Raw genomic sequence first — 15,974 nt, forward strand, 5'->3', positions numbered from 1 at the left:
AAAATCCCATTAGTACAGTGTCAGAAGACTGAAAGTCCTTGACTGTATGTTGGGAGAAAACTTCTCTTTCCTGGTATCAAACTTAGGATCTTTTTACCTTCTTTTAATGTTAGTCATGTTAATTGTGTTGTCGTTATACTGGTTTTGTACAGAAATTCAAAAATACTAGTCAGGCACCTCTTCCAAATTATGCTCCTGGTGTTCAGTTGGATTTGATTGGTTTGGTTTTTTAATGATTAGCCGTATTTGAAAGTCTGGTTGTTTCCTTTGAATGGGAAATTTTTATGTCTCCTGTGTTTATGTCTTCTATTAAGTAACGACTCCAAAGTTCAAAGAGATTCGTAATAAAATTTTCTCCTAATCTATAGGCTTTCATATTTCTGACTTGATAAAGTCTCTGCCACGCTATTGTGGAGAGGAGATTGTACAGAGAGAAACGAAACTGTCTCGTCTCCAGGTGTTTGCCTTGAAGGAGTATCTCAGTAAGTAATGGGAAAGCACTGGTAATTCTCAAACTAGTATTTAAAAGGTCATTGTTTCAAATTGGATGTGATGGCTCACCTTACAAAACTGAAATTGTCTAACAACCAAAGTGTGTTGATTACTTTGTGAAGAAATAGCAGAAGTATAGGAAGAAACTTTGTAGTATATTACTGATTATCTATCAGATAATGGAAAAGAGAACACTGAATTAGTGTTGATGGTTGTTACATGAGTACTCTGAATTTTTGAGCATAGTGTTGAAATAGTTCTGTGGCAATTCTGTGATGATTTCCCAAAAATCCTTTACTGCTGGATGTGCCTTCTACAAAAATAGAAATTCTGGTTTGGGTTTTTCAGCTTTTAAAAATTTTATTCTTTCTTTGAAAAGTCTTAAGCAGCAGAGGAAAACTATGCATTGGAGATTTGTTAGATTTATCATGATGCATTATTCATAATAAAAACTGAGGGATCACCCTGCTTAGATTTTTATTACTTTGCAGAGAAGTACATTTGAGTGTCCTGATTTTTTTTCCATCGTAAGCGCATTGCTTAAAGAGACTCAATTGAAAGAAAAAATGCTTCACAGAGATTGGCTGTCTTATTGAAAATGGCATTCTCTGGAGATAGTTTAAGTGTATTATCATTAACAGAATAGCAGCTTAAAGAAAATAAGATTTCTGTAAGTAGTCTTGTCTCCCATCCCCTGCCCCCTGCTAATTTACTGTCATTTTCAGATTCTTGTCTGCTTCAACCCTGAGCTTGGGGCTGCTTTAGAGCTTGTGTTTTAGTTTCTTTTGTGTGGGTCACCCATTTCCATTAAGAGATTGAATAGGAGCAGTTGGGATTTACTGATTGTCCTAAATCATACCAGAATTACCTAACCCTTGATATTCTGACCGGGGTCCAGAACAGAGCCACACTCCTGCAACAACAGTAAAAATAGGTGGGTGGGAGACTCTGCAGATTGGAGCTCTTCACTTTTAGTCTCAGCAAGTCCAGATTATTGTCTCTGGGGGATTCAACCTGGATGTACTCAGAAATGCATATATCCAGAAGTTAAAGGACTGTAAAAACATGATTCACGTGTGACTTCAGCTGTTCTCACTGCTGTTTTTTCACTTGTCTGTGGAATAAACCACCCGTGTCTTTCTTGCTGGTACAACAGTAAGTGTTAAATTAACTTACTTGTGTTACTGGTTTCGGGTGGGGATTTCCTTGTTTAATTGTTTTTTAGTTTTCCTTTACTGCTTAGCAGGTGCAGTACCTTTTCTTTTTTCTTTTATAGAGAGAAAGGAATTGGCCAAGCAGCCTGCGGTTATTTCTACCAATGAGTTTAAAAGCTTATTAAAACTTACAAGAGAATGTTTTTTGGACCTGTGCAGCACTAGTCTTCCTACACCTGTTCTACAGAAGGTCTCCAATAAAACCACTGTGACTTGTGGTAAGTGTTTTTATTTACAAAATATGCTGATTATTTTCTTTGGATGTTTTTTCATATTAGCCATCAGTCTTTTGCTAGAAGGAGTGAAGTCTTTTTACCAAAAGAGGAAAACATGGGAAAGTAAAGTAGCTTTCTAGGCTTATTTTGCAAACTGAAATTACCCTTGCATTACCTATTTCCTTTTTGTTCCTTGACAAAAAAAATTGTCCGGAAAACATTTCTGATTTCATCACCAGATAGATTTTTCTTTTATTTACATACATTTAGAGATATGCATTGAGGAATATCTATATATAAAGGACTGGACATATATATTTCTTTAAGGAAATTTATTAAGGGTTATCCAACATGTATTTCTTGCAGAGCCTGATTTAGTAGAGCCAAATCCATTGGAGTGGCCAGAAAGACATGTTCTTCAGAATTTGGAAAACTTTGAAAAAAACAAACAAAGAATGAGGTAATGATGAAATACTGGAGATTTTCTTTGGAGTAGCCATTGAACATAATTGTAGAGGAACCTTATGTGTTGATAACCATTGTGTAAACTGTGTTCAAATATATTGATATCTTTCAAAGAAAATATTGCTTAAGGCTAAAACTATTTTTCTGTCAATTTCCAAAGGAATATTTTCTTGGTATTTAAAGAATTACTGTGCTGATTTTTATTGACTAAATGCAATTGGAAGCTAGCTAAAAGTAGAATAGTTCCAAAACCAAATTCCCAAAATGGCACTTCTAGAAAATAGTAGCCATGGTAGAAAAAAATACAAAAGCTTTTCTTTCTCCCAACATGCCCTAAATAAGAGAGGTAATTTAGCAGTTTTTGTCAACATGTACAATGTGTTCTAATTTCCTCATATTTCCTGAATAGTTGGTACTTAGTATCATGTCTCAAGTAATTTTAAAGTCGAAGAACCTATTGGTTTTATGTTTGAAATTTGTATTTAATTATATTTTTCCTTCAGTGCTGTTCAAATGAAACCTGTAGATCTTTGTGCCACTTAATACAGCCTGTTGATTTCAGTTTAGTTCTCACTTTATGTAAGACTTGTCAACGAAGGTTTAGGTTGGATATTAGAAAAAGGTGCTTCACCCAGAGGGTAGTTGGGCACTGGAACAGGCTCCCCAGGGAAGTGGTCACAGTACCAAGCCTGACAGAGCTCAAGAAGAGTTTGGACAATGCTCTCAAGGCACATGCTGTGCAGGGCCAGGAGTTGGACTTGATGATCCTGGTGGGTCCCTTCCAACTCAGCTAATAAATGATTTTGTGACTTAATGGTCTTTGGTGGTGGTAATGTTCTTGCTGACAGACCTGGAGAGCCAGATGTCCAACTGTCCTTTTCTGAGTCACTTCCATCCCATTTCTCTTTTTCAAGTACCATAATTGGCCATGGCTTAGACTGGAGTTCTGCATGTGAGAAATCCTCACATTAGATATCTGCTTTCTCATGAGTGGTGGTGCCATAAAGATTTTTTGCCTTTTCTTTTATACCCCTGTTATACCTTTTTACAACTTCTGTATTCTTAGTGCTTTTTGCCTACATTCTTGGACTTCTTTGTTCAGCTAGGAGATTAAACATTTTAGAAGCTTCGTAGGAAGGGGTTAGTGTGCCCCAGACCCCAAGGTCCTCATCCAGAACACATAGACAGACAGAACCATCCAGGGGAAGGTTCCTTGGGGAGGGGGGCTCATTCGAGCCTCTCATTGGGGAATTTTTTGGTAGATATGCTAATTAGTAAAACCTATAATGTTATACCCGATCTTGTGTGGGGTGTGCATTGCAGTGTGCATTTTGGTGCATTCAACCTGGACATAGTGCACCTAAGGATCCTTAAAATAAATACCAAGGTAAAATCCCTTTTTCCCTTCTAACTGCGTTTGACTCTTGATTTTAAGACCAGGAAAAGACTTCAGTGGTATTATTATTATTATTATTATTATTATTGGCTTTTGTTTCTTAAACTGGCAAACTTCTTCCTTTTAATTAGCTGTTGAAAAGGTTCCTGAAAGACCTTTCTGTTACATTGTCAGTGTTTATTTCATTGGTCATAATCTGAACTGGTTATCTTTCTTACCCTGCATCAGGATACAACATGTTGCTTAACAGTAGAAAAGAGAGAACTTCGATGTACTTGGTTGAAGACACTAAAAAAAGAATGGAGGGTTGCATGCAGTAGTGACTTTATGGTTCCTTTCCTTTAGTGGGAACCAATTTTTGGTCCTACAATGGAAAAAAGGGGTGAATAATCATCTTCCCATGTTGTATTTCATAACCAAGCTCTAAATTCTTGAAGAAATTAGTTTCTTCAGTGGAATGTTAGAGAATTTGCACCAATTGTCATGTTCTTTATAATGAACTTCGTGTGAATGTTCTCAAGGAGCAACCTTGTTCGTTTTACTTTGGTACTAGTTTAATTACTCCAGAGTAGCAATGATTCAATTTCTTTTTAAATACCATAAGTTTATTAAAAAAAAGGAAAAAAAAAAGTCTTAGATTGGTCTTTGCTTGCTTCCTTTTTTCTAGAGTTCCTCTGTTTGCGCATTCATCTGAGCAGTTGCTGGGACATAAAGACAGCCAGCGGGAGTCCCTGACGTTGCTCGATGCTAAAGAGTTGCTGAAGTATTTCACTCCAGAAGGGCTGCCCGTGGGGGATCTCCAGCCACTCCAAGTTCCCAAGCGGTAGGGATCAGCATATTAAAGCCACTGAAAACCAGACTCAGAGCTGATATAGGGGGATGTAAATAAGGGTGGAATGAGAGTCACAGAGTGGTCTAACTGGATTTGAATTTATAACCTGCAACATCCTTACATCACATGCCTGCCAGTGAAATCAACTGTTTCAGTCTCCAGACAGCCTTGCTGTTTAGTTCTTTCAGAATCTGAAATGGCTGGAGATGATGATGTTGGTCCTAGGCATTTAAATAACAAAATAATCACCTGAAGCACAAACGTGAGCTGGTAGATCCTTGCCAAGCCTCTGCTGCCCTATGCGTCCATTTCCAAAAGAGTATTTCTAGCAAAGCAGAAGTTCCTGTGGCAAAACTTTAATTTTATTGGTGTGATTTCTTTCAGTGGAGGGGAGTCTAGGTGGGAAGACAAAATAAGAAAAGGCAGTAGCTGAGCCTATTTAACTATGTTTGTCTCCTGTCATGCTTTTTATGTGCTTCTTAAAGGAAGCTTATCTACGCTGGTGGCTTTGCAAGTATTCATTCTTAGTGTGTCTGCTGTATTAACCACTACTTTTTCAGCAGGAAGTTACACACATGGAGTTAATGGAGTAATTTTCAGGATCTGAACATCTATTAGAGCTAAGACCAGACTCTATTAGAGTCAGATAATGTTTGTAGAAGCAGAGCCTATACTATTTGTTCATTGTGTCACAGACTCCTAGGTAGGCAAGACAGTCTTTGCAGTCACTACAGTTGTATTTGTTGACCTTTTTAATACTGAGTAATAGAATCTGTAATGCAGTTATTTGATAGAGTCCTTGATCTTTTTTCACACTTCATGATAGGTAGTAAGAGTGCTTGTGAGAGGCAAAGGTTCTGTAGTATTTTGGATTTTCTGTAGGATTTTTGAGACTTCTGTAAAACACTTAGTGAAGTTTTGTAACTAACCTAAATATGTTCTGAGCAGAGAATTCAAGTTAGAAAATATGCAGTAAAGATTTAGAATCTCCTACTGAGTTGTTAATGAGTGCAGAAGGTTTAGAATTTTGGCTAAAATATTTTCCTTCCAACTAGTTGTATGGGAAAGAAGTGAATAGTATTTCACTACAAAGATCTATTTTTTAGACTTTGATTATTTTCAAAACCTCCAGAGAAGCACTATAACATGGAATACCTTGAGTCTCTTGAATGATTTGCTTTGAGCTACAGATGAGTGAGATCTGAATTTGAATCGAGTCCAGCAGAACACTGTACTCTGGGCTGCTCACTCCCCTAGCAGATGCTCTGACTAAATTCTCTGGAATAATGAGGAACTTTGCACAGTAGGTGATCAAGAACAGTGAATACAGACCCCAAGAATTTTCCTGACCAACAGAAGGATTGAAGGGATTTTGAGAGAGACTGTTGAATTAAAGGCATGTTCACTTGTTTTCCATGTTTGAGCTTTAAATAGAAGTTTGATAGATTACAGTTTTGGCTGACAGTCTTTCCAAATTATCTTCTTGCTAGTTTCAGTATCACTTCTTTCCTGGATGTTTTGCTCAGATAATTATTCCAGTGGAAATGGTGCAGAGACAAGTCTGTATGAATAAAATTTGAAGCAATGTCTAAGTTTCAGATTCTGCTACATCTTGCCTTCATCTCTTCCCTTCTTTAGAGATAAATGTTCAGGGTGTGTTGAGATCTGGCTGCAAGATCTTGCTATCTGTCTTGCTATGGCGTATTCTGTTGAAATACCTTCAAACAAATACACCCTATGATTTAGGTGCAGGGAGTTACTAGCTGGAATTGAAGTATCCCAGGAGACAAGCCATTAGTTCTGAAGTCTGGGAAAGATGACTGTTAGGTGAGGCAACAATTTGAAGCTAAAGGGAAGGAATTCACTATTTATAGTGTGTGATTGAGAAATGGAAGGTCACTTCCCAGTGCCTCTCAGTTCATTCTACTACTCAGGTGTCCCATTGTGAAATGGAGTGATATTTGCCTGGTTTTATTGGTAAATTATTTGGAGCAGTGACCTTCACTGTCTAAGAAATGTCTAAGAGCTTCTGTAACAATAATAGCTCAGTAGGAATTAGTTGAACTTAAATTCTCTCTTCAATACAGATTTAATTTTCCATTGATGCTTTATCCTAGGGGCTTAGCTGCAAGGCATGCTGTTTTAGTCTTCCTATGTCAAGACATTTGTTTCTGATTTTTGAAAGTATAATTTATCCTGACAGTAGTTGGTTAAAAGAGATCTGTATTTTTCTCCTTTCAGTGAAAACGTGTTTCTTCTGACACCAGAGCTTACTCCTCGAAAACTTAGAGGTTTGCCTTTTGAAAAAGCAGCTGGATGCCATTATCATGGACTTGAGTAAGTTACCTGGCTTCTTTTCCCAGATTTATTTTTTAGCTTCCTGTCTAGGTATAATTAGAAACATTTCAAGCAACAGGTATGTTAATTACAGAAAATTTTATGTATCCTTTTCCTTCATTGGAACAACTGCACCTCTCCCTTTCTTACCTTTATTTTAGTCACTGGTTTATATTGCAGCATTCCTGCCTTGATGGTAATGTAGAAACATTTAAGTCTTTTTTTCTCAGTTGTACTGCTGTATCTATTCTCAGTGTCTCTGAAAATTTTGATTCAGAACTAAAAATGGCAAGGGAAGTAGAGTTCATTAGTACATATCAAGTTCCTAGGGGAGCACATGCTTTAAGTGCATACATAGTTTCTGCTTCGATATTTAATTGTAGGCGCTTTCAGACTAATAGTCACAAGGTTTATGAGACCTGCTGTGATGCTACCTGTATGATCAGGGAACCTGAGAACACTAGCAGGCAAATGTTAGTGGTAACAATGTTCAAAAGGATCCATATGGTTAGGGCTGTTAGTTAATCCCAGCCAGCCAGCAATAGTTATTTGTCAAAACAAACAAATGGGCAAACTGTCATATAATGTAGCTGTATAAAAGTAGTTAAGAAAAATACAAATATTGACTTTGGGGAGAAAAGGAAAAAGAAATGCTGGAGTAGATAATTAAGCATAACTCTTCCATATAGACAGTCTTCCTGTGGTATATATTAAGAAATCCAGTGGATACCAAGCATAGTCAGTTCAGTCTTTGTGCAAACTTCTGCTGCCTCCTAAAATCACATTTTCAGATTATAAGAATGTGACTAACAATGCTGTTAGTATTTTTTTCCTATAAATTTTACAAATAGTTTGGTTAAGCCTGTGTTTAATGTCTGGTAATTTTAGCCAGGTTCTCTAGGGTAGTGAAGCACCCCTATCTCTTTAGTTATCTCTTTTTCTAAATGGTAACTCATGAACCTGTTAGCCTTTTTAGATCTGTGATAAGTGGCACAGAGAGGCAACTGGGTAGATAAGAGAAATGCAGATGGTAGGTGTGGGAAGAAACCACGTGTCTGTTGTCTGTTGCTATGTGGTATCTTGCTGCCCTGCCTGACCTCAGCAAAGAGTGTGCCTGAGATTTCAAATTAGGCACAGCACAGCTTGTGCTGCTGCTTCTCCTAGCAAAATATGACAGGTACAGACCACAGGGAGGCCTGGGTATTGTGGAGAGGAGGAAGATCCTGGCATATTAGTATTGCAGGGGTAATGCACTCAGCAGTATGGGAGGGAAGCGCTAGAGTGAGATGTAGCTGTGTGACCAGAACATATTGTCAGGAGAGTATCATGGCTGTGGGGCAGATGTGTTTTGTACTATGCAGTTTTCATCTGCCCAGATGCTGTATTTATATTTGGAGGTAAAGTCTTGTCAACAAAACAAGGAGTAGCAGTTATCATAGAACATTCTGAGTTGGAAGGGACCTTAAAGAACATCTAGTTGCAGGCTCCATGCCATGTGCAGGGACATCAGGATCCTATATCTTTTTCCCCAGAGCTGCTCTTAATTCATTTTTCACTCAGCCCATATTTGTGCTGGCATTGCCCTGACCCAGGTGCAGGACCTTGCACTTGCACTTGTTGAACCTCATAAGGTTTGCACAGGGCCACCTGACAAGTCTCTGGATGGCATCCCTTCCCTCCAGGGTCAGCCACACCACACAGCTCAGTGTCAATGGCAAACTGCTTTCCTGAAGTCCAAGGGTGAGCTTGCTGTGTGCTCTCGTTGCTGCTCTGAGGGTCTCAAACTCCACTATTTAATGGTCACTGCAGCCAAGGCTGCCTTTGAGCCTCACATTCCCCACCACCCCTTCCTTGCTGGTGGGAACAAGGTCTAACATAGCACCTCTCCTCACTCGGAGAAGGAAGTTACCAAAGCATTCCAGGAGCCTGCTGGATTGCATGTGCCTTACTGTATTGTCCCTCCAACAGATTATTGGGGTGCTTGAAGTCCCCCATGCAGACCAGGACTTGTGAACATGAGGTTGTTCCTATTTATGATTAAATCAAATTTTTGCTGTAATGAGCATATGCCAGACACTTGAAGGCTATGTTGCAGAGAGAAAGCAATTGCCATTAAAGCAGTGAGTAAAATGGCAATTTAACTTCTAAAGTTAAATAGATTTTTCATCTTTGTTGGGGATGTGACTACTCAGGGGACTGAGAATATAAATAAGAAAAATTAAATACCTTGACATTTTTAAGTTAAGAGAACTTACTCTTTTATCAGATAATGAATTTATGTCTAGTGGAAAGTCTTCTTCAACTGTAGAAATGGATTCATCAGACAGTTATTAGAGAAATTAATTTCTCCCTGAATATGAAAGTACTCTGAAGAAAGTGGAAACATCAGATCCAGCAGTTTAACATGACTCCATGTTAAGAGATAAAAGTAAAGAATGTGTCTGGCATTCCTAAGAGTAGGAAACATTGCTGAGCAATTTGAAGGGTGGGTGTCATGGTTTAGTATAGTTAGGGTTTTTAGTAAAGAGGGCATCAGCCACGGAAGTGATTCTCTTGCAAAGAGGTGCTTACAGCTTCCTCTATGACCTGACAGAACCAATCAATTGGCTAGTTTGAATACTGGCAACTTTTTAAGCCACTTAATAAGCTTGACACGCCTCTGTGATCCACATTTAAGAACGAACAAACCCCGGGAAAGCTCTCTAGTCTTCCGAGTGTGAGCAATAGCTCGCACTGCTTAGAACGTTTTGTAACAAAGAGGCTGAAATAATACTGAATTTACTGTTACCTCTTGCCACAGTACAGGTAATGTAAGTTACTGGGTGATGAAACACTGTTCTCTTGCAAGGAATCCTGGAGGTCATTTACACCAGAGAAAAGTTAGTTAAGATGCATTTTGTGTTATCTTATCTGTATGTTTCACTGACTTAGCACTGTTCATTTGTTATTTTTCAGCCCCACTGTAGTTAATACAGTTTGTTCTGTTGATTTGGCTGATTAAACCACTTATTCATTGTAGTCAATAGGAAGCTTGTGCTTGTTCAGTGATACTTTTTTTGTATTTTTAGCACTTAAAAAATGTGAATATTTCATACAGCAGTGTTTATCTCAGACAAAGCTAAAAGTTGCATTTCAAAGAGTTTGTTCAAGGAAAAAATTCTACTGATGTCCATGGAAATCTTACAAAGAACACAGAGTAAAGAGTTAGAAATAGTACAGGATTCAGTTTCTTTGTTGAAGTTGGACTTAAGTATAGCAAAATCCATCAGGCAAGCATTAATTTACTGGGCTATTAAAAGTTGTCTTTCAAAATAGTACACCAGTTCAAACAAAAAAAAAAGTTTTGGAGTTCGCATGACTGTCAAAAGTAAGTTTTTTCTGATTGTAATAAAGCAGAGACTTTCACAGGTTTCTCACCCAATTTCAATTTCAGATATTGTCTAGATAACAGAAGAGCCTTGGAAAGAGATGTGGGATATGCTGAACTTCAAACTCGTCTGATTCGCTATGAAACTCAGACCACTTGCACGAAAGAGTGCTGCCCTGTGCCACTTGTCTTGAGTCCTCTCCCATCCCCTGCAGTCTTGTCAGAGCCTGGAAGTGTCCCCGATGGAGAGTCTTTACAAAGTGAATTCAAAACAGAGACATCAAGGCTAAAACGCAGATCAAAAGACCTGGATTGCTTTTATCCCAAGAAAAGGTAATGCACTGAATAAAATGAATCTTTAGCATGAAATATTTCAGTAGTCTTTTGTGAACTGCATCTGTCATCTCAAAATGTTTTAGTGAAGTTATCTAGACAAATGTTTTAGTTGTTTAATCCTCTTCTGTCAGTTCATCTTTTTTTCCCAAGTGTGATCTTTCATCGATGGCATTAGATTAATCAAAATCATGTGGCACAGGCACACTTTATTTAACAGATTTGGGGTTATATCTTGCAAAGTCTCAAGTGCCTAGATGACAGCCTCATCTAGGACTGGAACTGTCAGTGCTGCTGCACTACAAATAAACAACTAAAGGTTTAGAAAGCCAAGGATTGTACAAACAGAATAATTGAATTTCTAATCCAAAGGACTGCTGGCGTAAGATGACCTACCAAAATTCAATCTTATTGTCAGCCTTGTTTATTAAAGTCTTTTCTGGAAGTTTAGTTTTTAAGATTTCCCTTTGTACCTTGTCCTCATTCTGAAGATGCAAACTCTGTGTCAGTGAAAAATAACTGCTATGTAACACTATTTCCAAATTCACTTTTTACTGTAATACTTCTTCCTTATTTCCAGTTTGATACCCTTTGCAATCTAATTACAATAAGCGGTCTGGTTTTAGAAATATGCATATCTTTTACAGCTTACTGAATAGTTAGAAAGGAAGATGTGATTGTACTTAACATTTTGGAAATTGGAGTTTGGAATTACGCTCTTACAGTTGAAGGATCAAGGATTACAATGTTCCCATAGAATTCTAATGCCCAAGTTCCTGTAGTTAAAGATGATTTGTGATGTTCCTATAGGGCCAAAAGAAGTTAGGTAGTTTCAAGAAGTTTTGTCTCATCCTAGGACTGGAGGCCATTTCTCTTCCAAAGAGTTTTATTTTCTTAGTTATCTGATTTTTTTCAATTTGTTTCTAGACTTTTTTAATGAGAGGTGCAATATCAGAGCCCAATCCACTCAGCAGAGTGTTCTTCTAATACAAAAAATTTTACAAAATAGAATCCTGTCTTCCTGTCTGCTGTTTTCAGATGTTGTTTGCAAGAATGCTCAGTACTTACTGCTCTAAAGCAGCAGCCTCTCTAGCAGAAACAGTGGCACTAAAAGAATCTGTACAAAACCTGAAAGGTATTTTTATTGGTTTTTTTAATTTTTCTTTCTAGGCTAACCAAATCTGAGAGTACAGACTCCCTCCTGTCTCAGGCAAGCGGAAGCAGCAGGAGTCACTGTGCAGTTGCTGTGATGAGGAAATGCTCTGAAAGATCGGTTTCTGTGGCTGCAGTGCCAGCGAAAGAGCCCGGCCAAGCCCCCAGAGCAACCTCCAGGGCTGGCCCAGCTGCAGAGCCTGAGGCCTCAAAGCCAGAGAAGGAATCGAGATCCCAGAAACATACAAGGGTAAAGATCTGCCTTGTTCTCTTAGTGAAGAAGCAGCTGTTTAACTTTTCATGGGACTTGATTTAAAAAAATTTTTTAACTAAAGGTGAACTATCTTCATCTGTATTTGTTATTAAATTTCATTCTATTCCCTTGTGTAAGTGAATCCTGAAGGCACTGAGGAGAGTGCTGCAGAAACAAAGAATGAAAACGTGTGTAAAGGAGATTTTATCATGCCCAAGGAATTGAGGCTGAGAGAGATAACAATGAGGAATAAAAAAGGTGGAAATGAATATCAATGAATAGGAGTTATGAAATACAGATGATTAGTATAAAACCTAAAGGCACCAAAGAGATATCTGTGCTGGAAGGGTCAAATGCACTGTGGAGGAACAGACTATTCTGAGAATAAAGAGATTCCAGTAGCTCTAAAAATCCATTAATTGAGAGCAGTTAAATAATTTGGTGGAGTAATGTTTAATTAATAGCTGTATATAGTAGGAATGCTTCTTTGAAAATACAATACACAAAACTGTTTCTGGCTTGGTGATACTAATTTTAAATTAATCCCAGGATACAAGGAGAACACTGCAAGAATGTTAATGTTGTGCTGTCAAAGGCAAGTTGGAATGGTCCCAGGAAGCATAAATTGATGTGACTCATTCAGACCTACAGCAGAGTTTAAACATCTCTGATATAACGAATGTCAGAGGAAATCTTCTAATGAGACTTTAGTGTCAGATTTTTTTTTTGAGGTTTTTTTAATATGGATGCATCAAACAAGGGAATATCAGTATAGAAAAAAGTGATCTTTTCATATATATATTATTTTGGAGAACAAAAAAACCCAAGATAATAGTGACTTCTTTTTTATCTTCCAAGCTCCATGTGAATATTCACTGATCCTTTACATTGCTTTGACATTGTCGCGGGTTCGGTTTGTAACCGGGCAGAAACACCAATTTAGTGTAGTGGTTTGGTCCAAAATACTCATTACTGTTTATCTGCTGTGAGATAAGAATTAGGAGAAATGCAAAACAGGCACCAAACTTGAAAGAATATAAAGAAGTTTATTAACAGACCTAAAAGAAGAAAAAAAATATACCACCTTCAGAACTCTCCTCCTCCCCCCACCTTCCTCCCTTCTCCCACTGACAATGTGAAAAGACAACCCTTAAGATGTTCAGTCTGTTTACCACTTCCATAATAACCTTGTTCAGTCCATTTAGAAAGAGAAGTCTCTTCTTGCTCATGCTATGAAAACATTATCACAACGAGACAGCCGCCCACTTCCAAATATTGTTCAGTCCATTTAGGAAGAGGAGTCTCTCTACCTGCGTGTGAGTCCTTTCCCCCGACTTGCAGCTTTTCCCGCAACTGCTTTCGAGGGTCCACTCTTGAAGTTTTTTGGGGTACAATTTTAAGGTTGAGCCGTTCAGAAACAAAAGCAGAGGCCCTTCTCCTTCCCTGGGAGCAAAGGGTCTTCATCATCTTCATCTTTAGGACTATCTCTGGGAGTATCTCTAGGGACTGAGGTTTTCTCCTTTCCCGTTTGGAGCAAAAGTCCTCATCTGGTTCATCTCTCCCTGTCCAAACTTCTCATGCAATTACAGCTGCATCAGCATCTGCCTATCTCAGCGCAGGTGCTTTTGCTTACGAGTTGAACACTCCACCCCCCATATCTTCATGAAATTACAACAGGATACTCTGATATATCATAGCTTCACAACAGAATTTCAGCTTTAAGCATCTCCTCTCTCTTCCCTCAGGTTTTCAGCTCTTCACAGCAATAAAAGGGTTAATCTCACCTCGGCCTTGCAGCTTTGCAGCTGGAATGTTGAATTTTTCTTATCGAAGTGGAGAGGGGGGAGAGCCGAGCCGCTCCGGCTGCCCACGGCAAGGCAGTGGGGGGGGGTTCCATGGCTGGAACAGGTCCATGGCTCCAGGATGGCCGTGGCCCGGCCCGGCCTGGCCCAAGCAGGGCCTGGCCGGGCCCGCTGGCCCCCACACGGGGCCTGCAGCCACTTGTCCCAGCGCCGGAAACGAGAGAGAGAGCTTGGAGGGGGAGTTTGCCTATTCTTAAATGTGGATCACAGAGGTGATCACAACTTTAAGTGGCTTAGAGAATTGTCCATATTCAAACTGGCCAGCTGATAGGTTCTTTCAGTTCCCAGAGGAAACTGTAAGCACCCCTTAGCAAGGACGTCCCTTCCGGGACTATGCTTGCTAACCTATGACAGACATGTAAGCATTTTCTTAATTTTTTTAAATCAAGAAAATGGAAGTAGATTGTTAAATAACTCTGCTCAAATTCAGGTAGTGGGCTGATGGCATTTGGGCAGTGGATTGAAGACAGAGGCAAGATCACAAAAGATCAGGTTTTCTGTTTTGGGCTTTTTTGCTTCCTTTGGACAATTTTTCATGTCAGTAGCTGAGATGAACTTCTATGTATGTTTCTACTGTTTCCAAGATGCTGAAGGATGTGGTTGCTAAGACTCTTCAAAAACATGGAATTGCAGAGGATCACAAGTGCTTTGCATCGTGCAGTCAGCGTCTATTTGAGATATCAAAGTTCTACTTAAAGGTAATTAGAAGACACACTCTTACAGTTCTTTATTCTTAGTTAAGTGAAGCCACTCCTGAATAAAACTTGAGATAGCATGTGGGATATTCAGAGTTGATTAAGCTAATATTTCCCAATAGTGTGTTACTAATGTGTAAATTGTGTGGAGAAACCTTTGGACTTGTTGTCAAATGCAGACAGTAGTTTTACAATACATTTTGGTGGGGTTTTGCTTGTTTTTAAACCTTCTAAAGCAGTAGCCTTTTATGTGAAATAACATGCTAAAGCATGGGTCTGTTAGGTCAGGTCACACTTAGAGCTGCAACAGCTAAGGAAGCAAGAGTATCTCCCAGCTGTGGCTGTGACAGCTCTGTTTCTCCCTTGTTCTAAGGCTGTTGGCTCAATAAGTAGCTTACAGAATTGACTCAGAAATTGCAGTTCCCTGACATGATGTGCACTATTATCTAACACATACTGGCTCAGCAGCACCCTGCAGAATTGCATCAACCTCCTGTTTAGGGGGAGATGAGAATTCTTTCCACAATACCTAGGAGACTGAGTCAATGCTGAAGCCCATGTTACTTGGTCTGAGCACAAAATTGAGTTAATTACAGTATGGGGTGATTAAAAGCTATTGTTCACAAGCTGAGCTGCCGTTCGGTTCATTTGCATGTGTTTAACCTACCACTCAGTGAACCAGCTCAGTTTAATGAACTTCAGTAATGGTGCTTTAAGCTAAATGAAAGTTGAACAGGACTGGATGCTTACAATCAGAACATCTTGCTGATAAGTGCTAACTTCTTAAATAATTGGAACACAGTTGTGCAGTCATTCTGTAAGTGCTCCCAAAATCTCCCTGAATACACCCTGAAGGAAGATCTCTTAATCCAAAATCAGAAAAGGCTGCATGCAGGGATGCATGAGTATGGCAAATCAGGGTTTGTGGTTCCATTCCACGTAGAAAAGGAAAAGGAAGAATATGGCAGTGATCCTGTCCTTGCTAGAGAGGTGTCGCAGGATTTTGTTCTCCTGAACTGTCTTGCACCTCCAAGTTTGTGGGAGCCCTTTGAATCCTTTTGTTTGCTGCATAATTCAAAAGCATGGTAACATAGGTATCATTTTCCTCTGGAGACAAGTAGTAAATTAATTTTCTTTCTCTTCAGGCAAAGTTTTATTCTTGCTTTTTTTAAAAGAATAGGTTAGGTTGGACTCATTAAATGGACTGCAAAAGAGAAAAGCCATTCTAGATTTTTCCCTTTTTTGCACTCATTTTCTTTTCTAATGTCTGCTTCTCTGTTCTTTGTGAGAACTCCATATTGCAGTGTAAGCTCACAGCTGATTTCCATGTTTATATAGAAATAGGATTTCAATCAAGACTA

General features: G+C 38.8%; 1 protein-coding gene across 1 annotated transcript in view; it reads left to right on the forward strand.

Annotated features, from left to right (window-relative positions):
* LOC121668412 (MDM2 binding protein) overlaps positions 1 to 15,974 on the forward strand; it is a gene marked incomplete at its 5' end in the record, with an annotated part of 31,089 nt that overhangs the window by 12,730 nt on the left and 2,385 nt on the right. Inside the window, 8 exons of the mRNA XM_042036186.1 lie at positions 369 to 482; positions 1,769 to 1,924; positions 2,288 to 2,381; positions 4,450 to 4,605; positions 6,856 to 6,951; positions 10,385 to 10,651; positions 11,822 to 12,053; positions 14,503 to 14,616. Coding sequence (XP_041892120.1) covers positions 369 to 482; positions 1,769 to 1,924; positions 2,288 to 2,381; positions 4,450 to 4,605; positions 6,856 to 6,951; positions 10,385 to 10,651; positions 11,822 to 12,053; positions 14,503 to 14,616 — 1,229 coding nt within the window. The remainder of the gene's footprint in view (positions 1 to 368; positions 483 to 1,768; positions 1,925 to 2,287; positions 2,382 to 4,449; positions 4,606 to 6,855; positions 6,952 to 10,384; positions 10,652 to 11,821; positions 12,054 to 14,502; positions 14,617 to 15,974) is intronic.

This window comes from Corvus kubaryi, unplaced genomic scaffold, assembly GCF_017639235.1.
Source record: "Corvus kubaryi isolate FWS band 111438036 unplaced genomic scaffold, C.kubaryi_AGA036_p1.0 37385, whole genome shotgun sequence".
Classification (NCBI taxonomy): domain Eukaryota; kingdom Metazoa; phylum Chordata; class Aves; order Passeriformes; family Corvidae; genus Corvus; species Corvus kubaryi.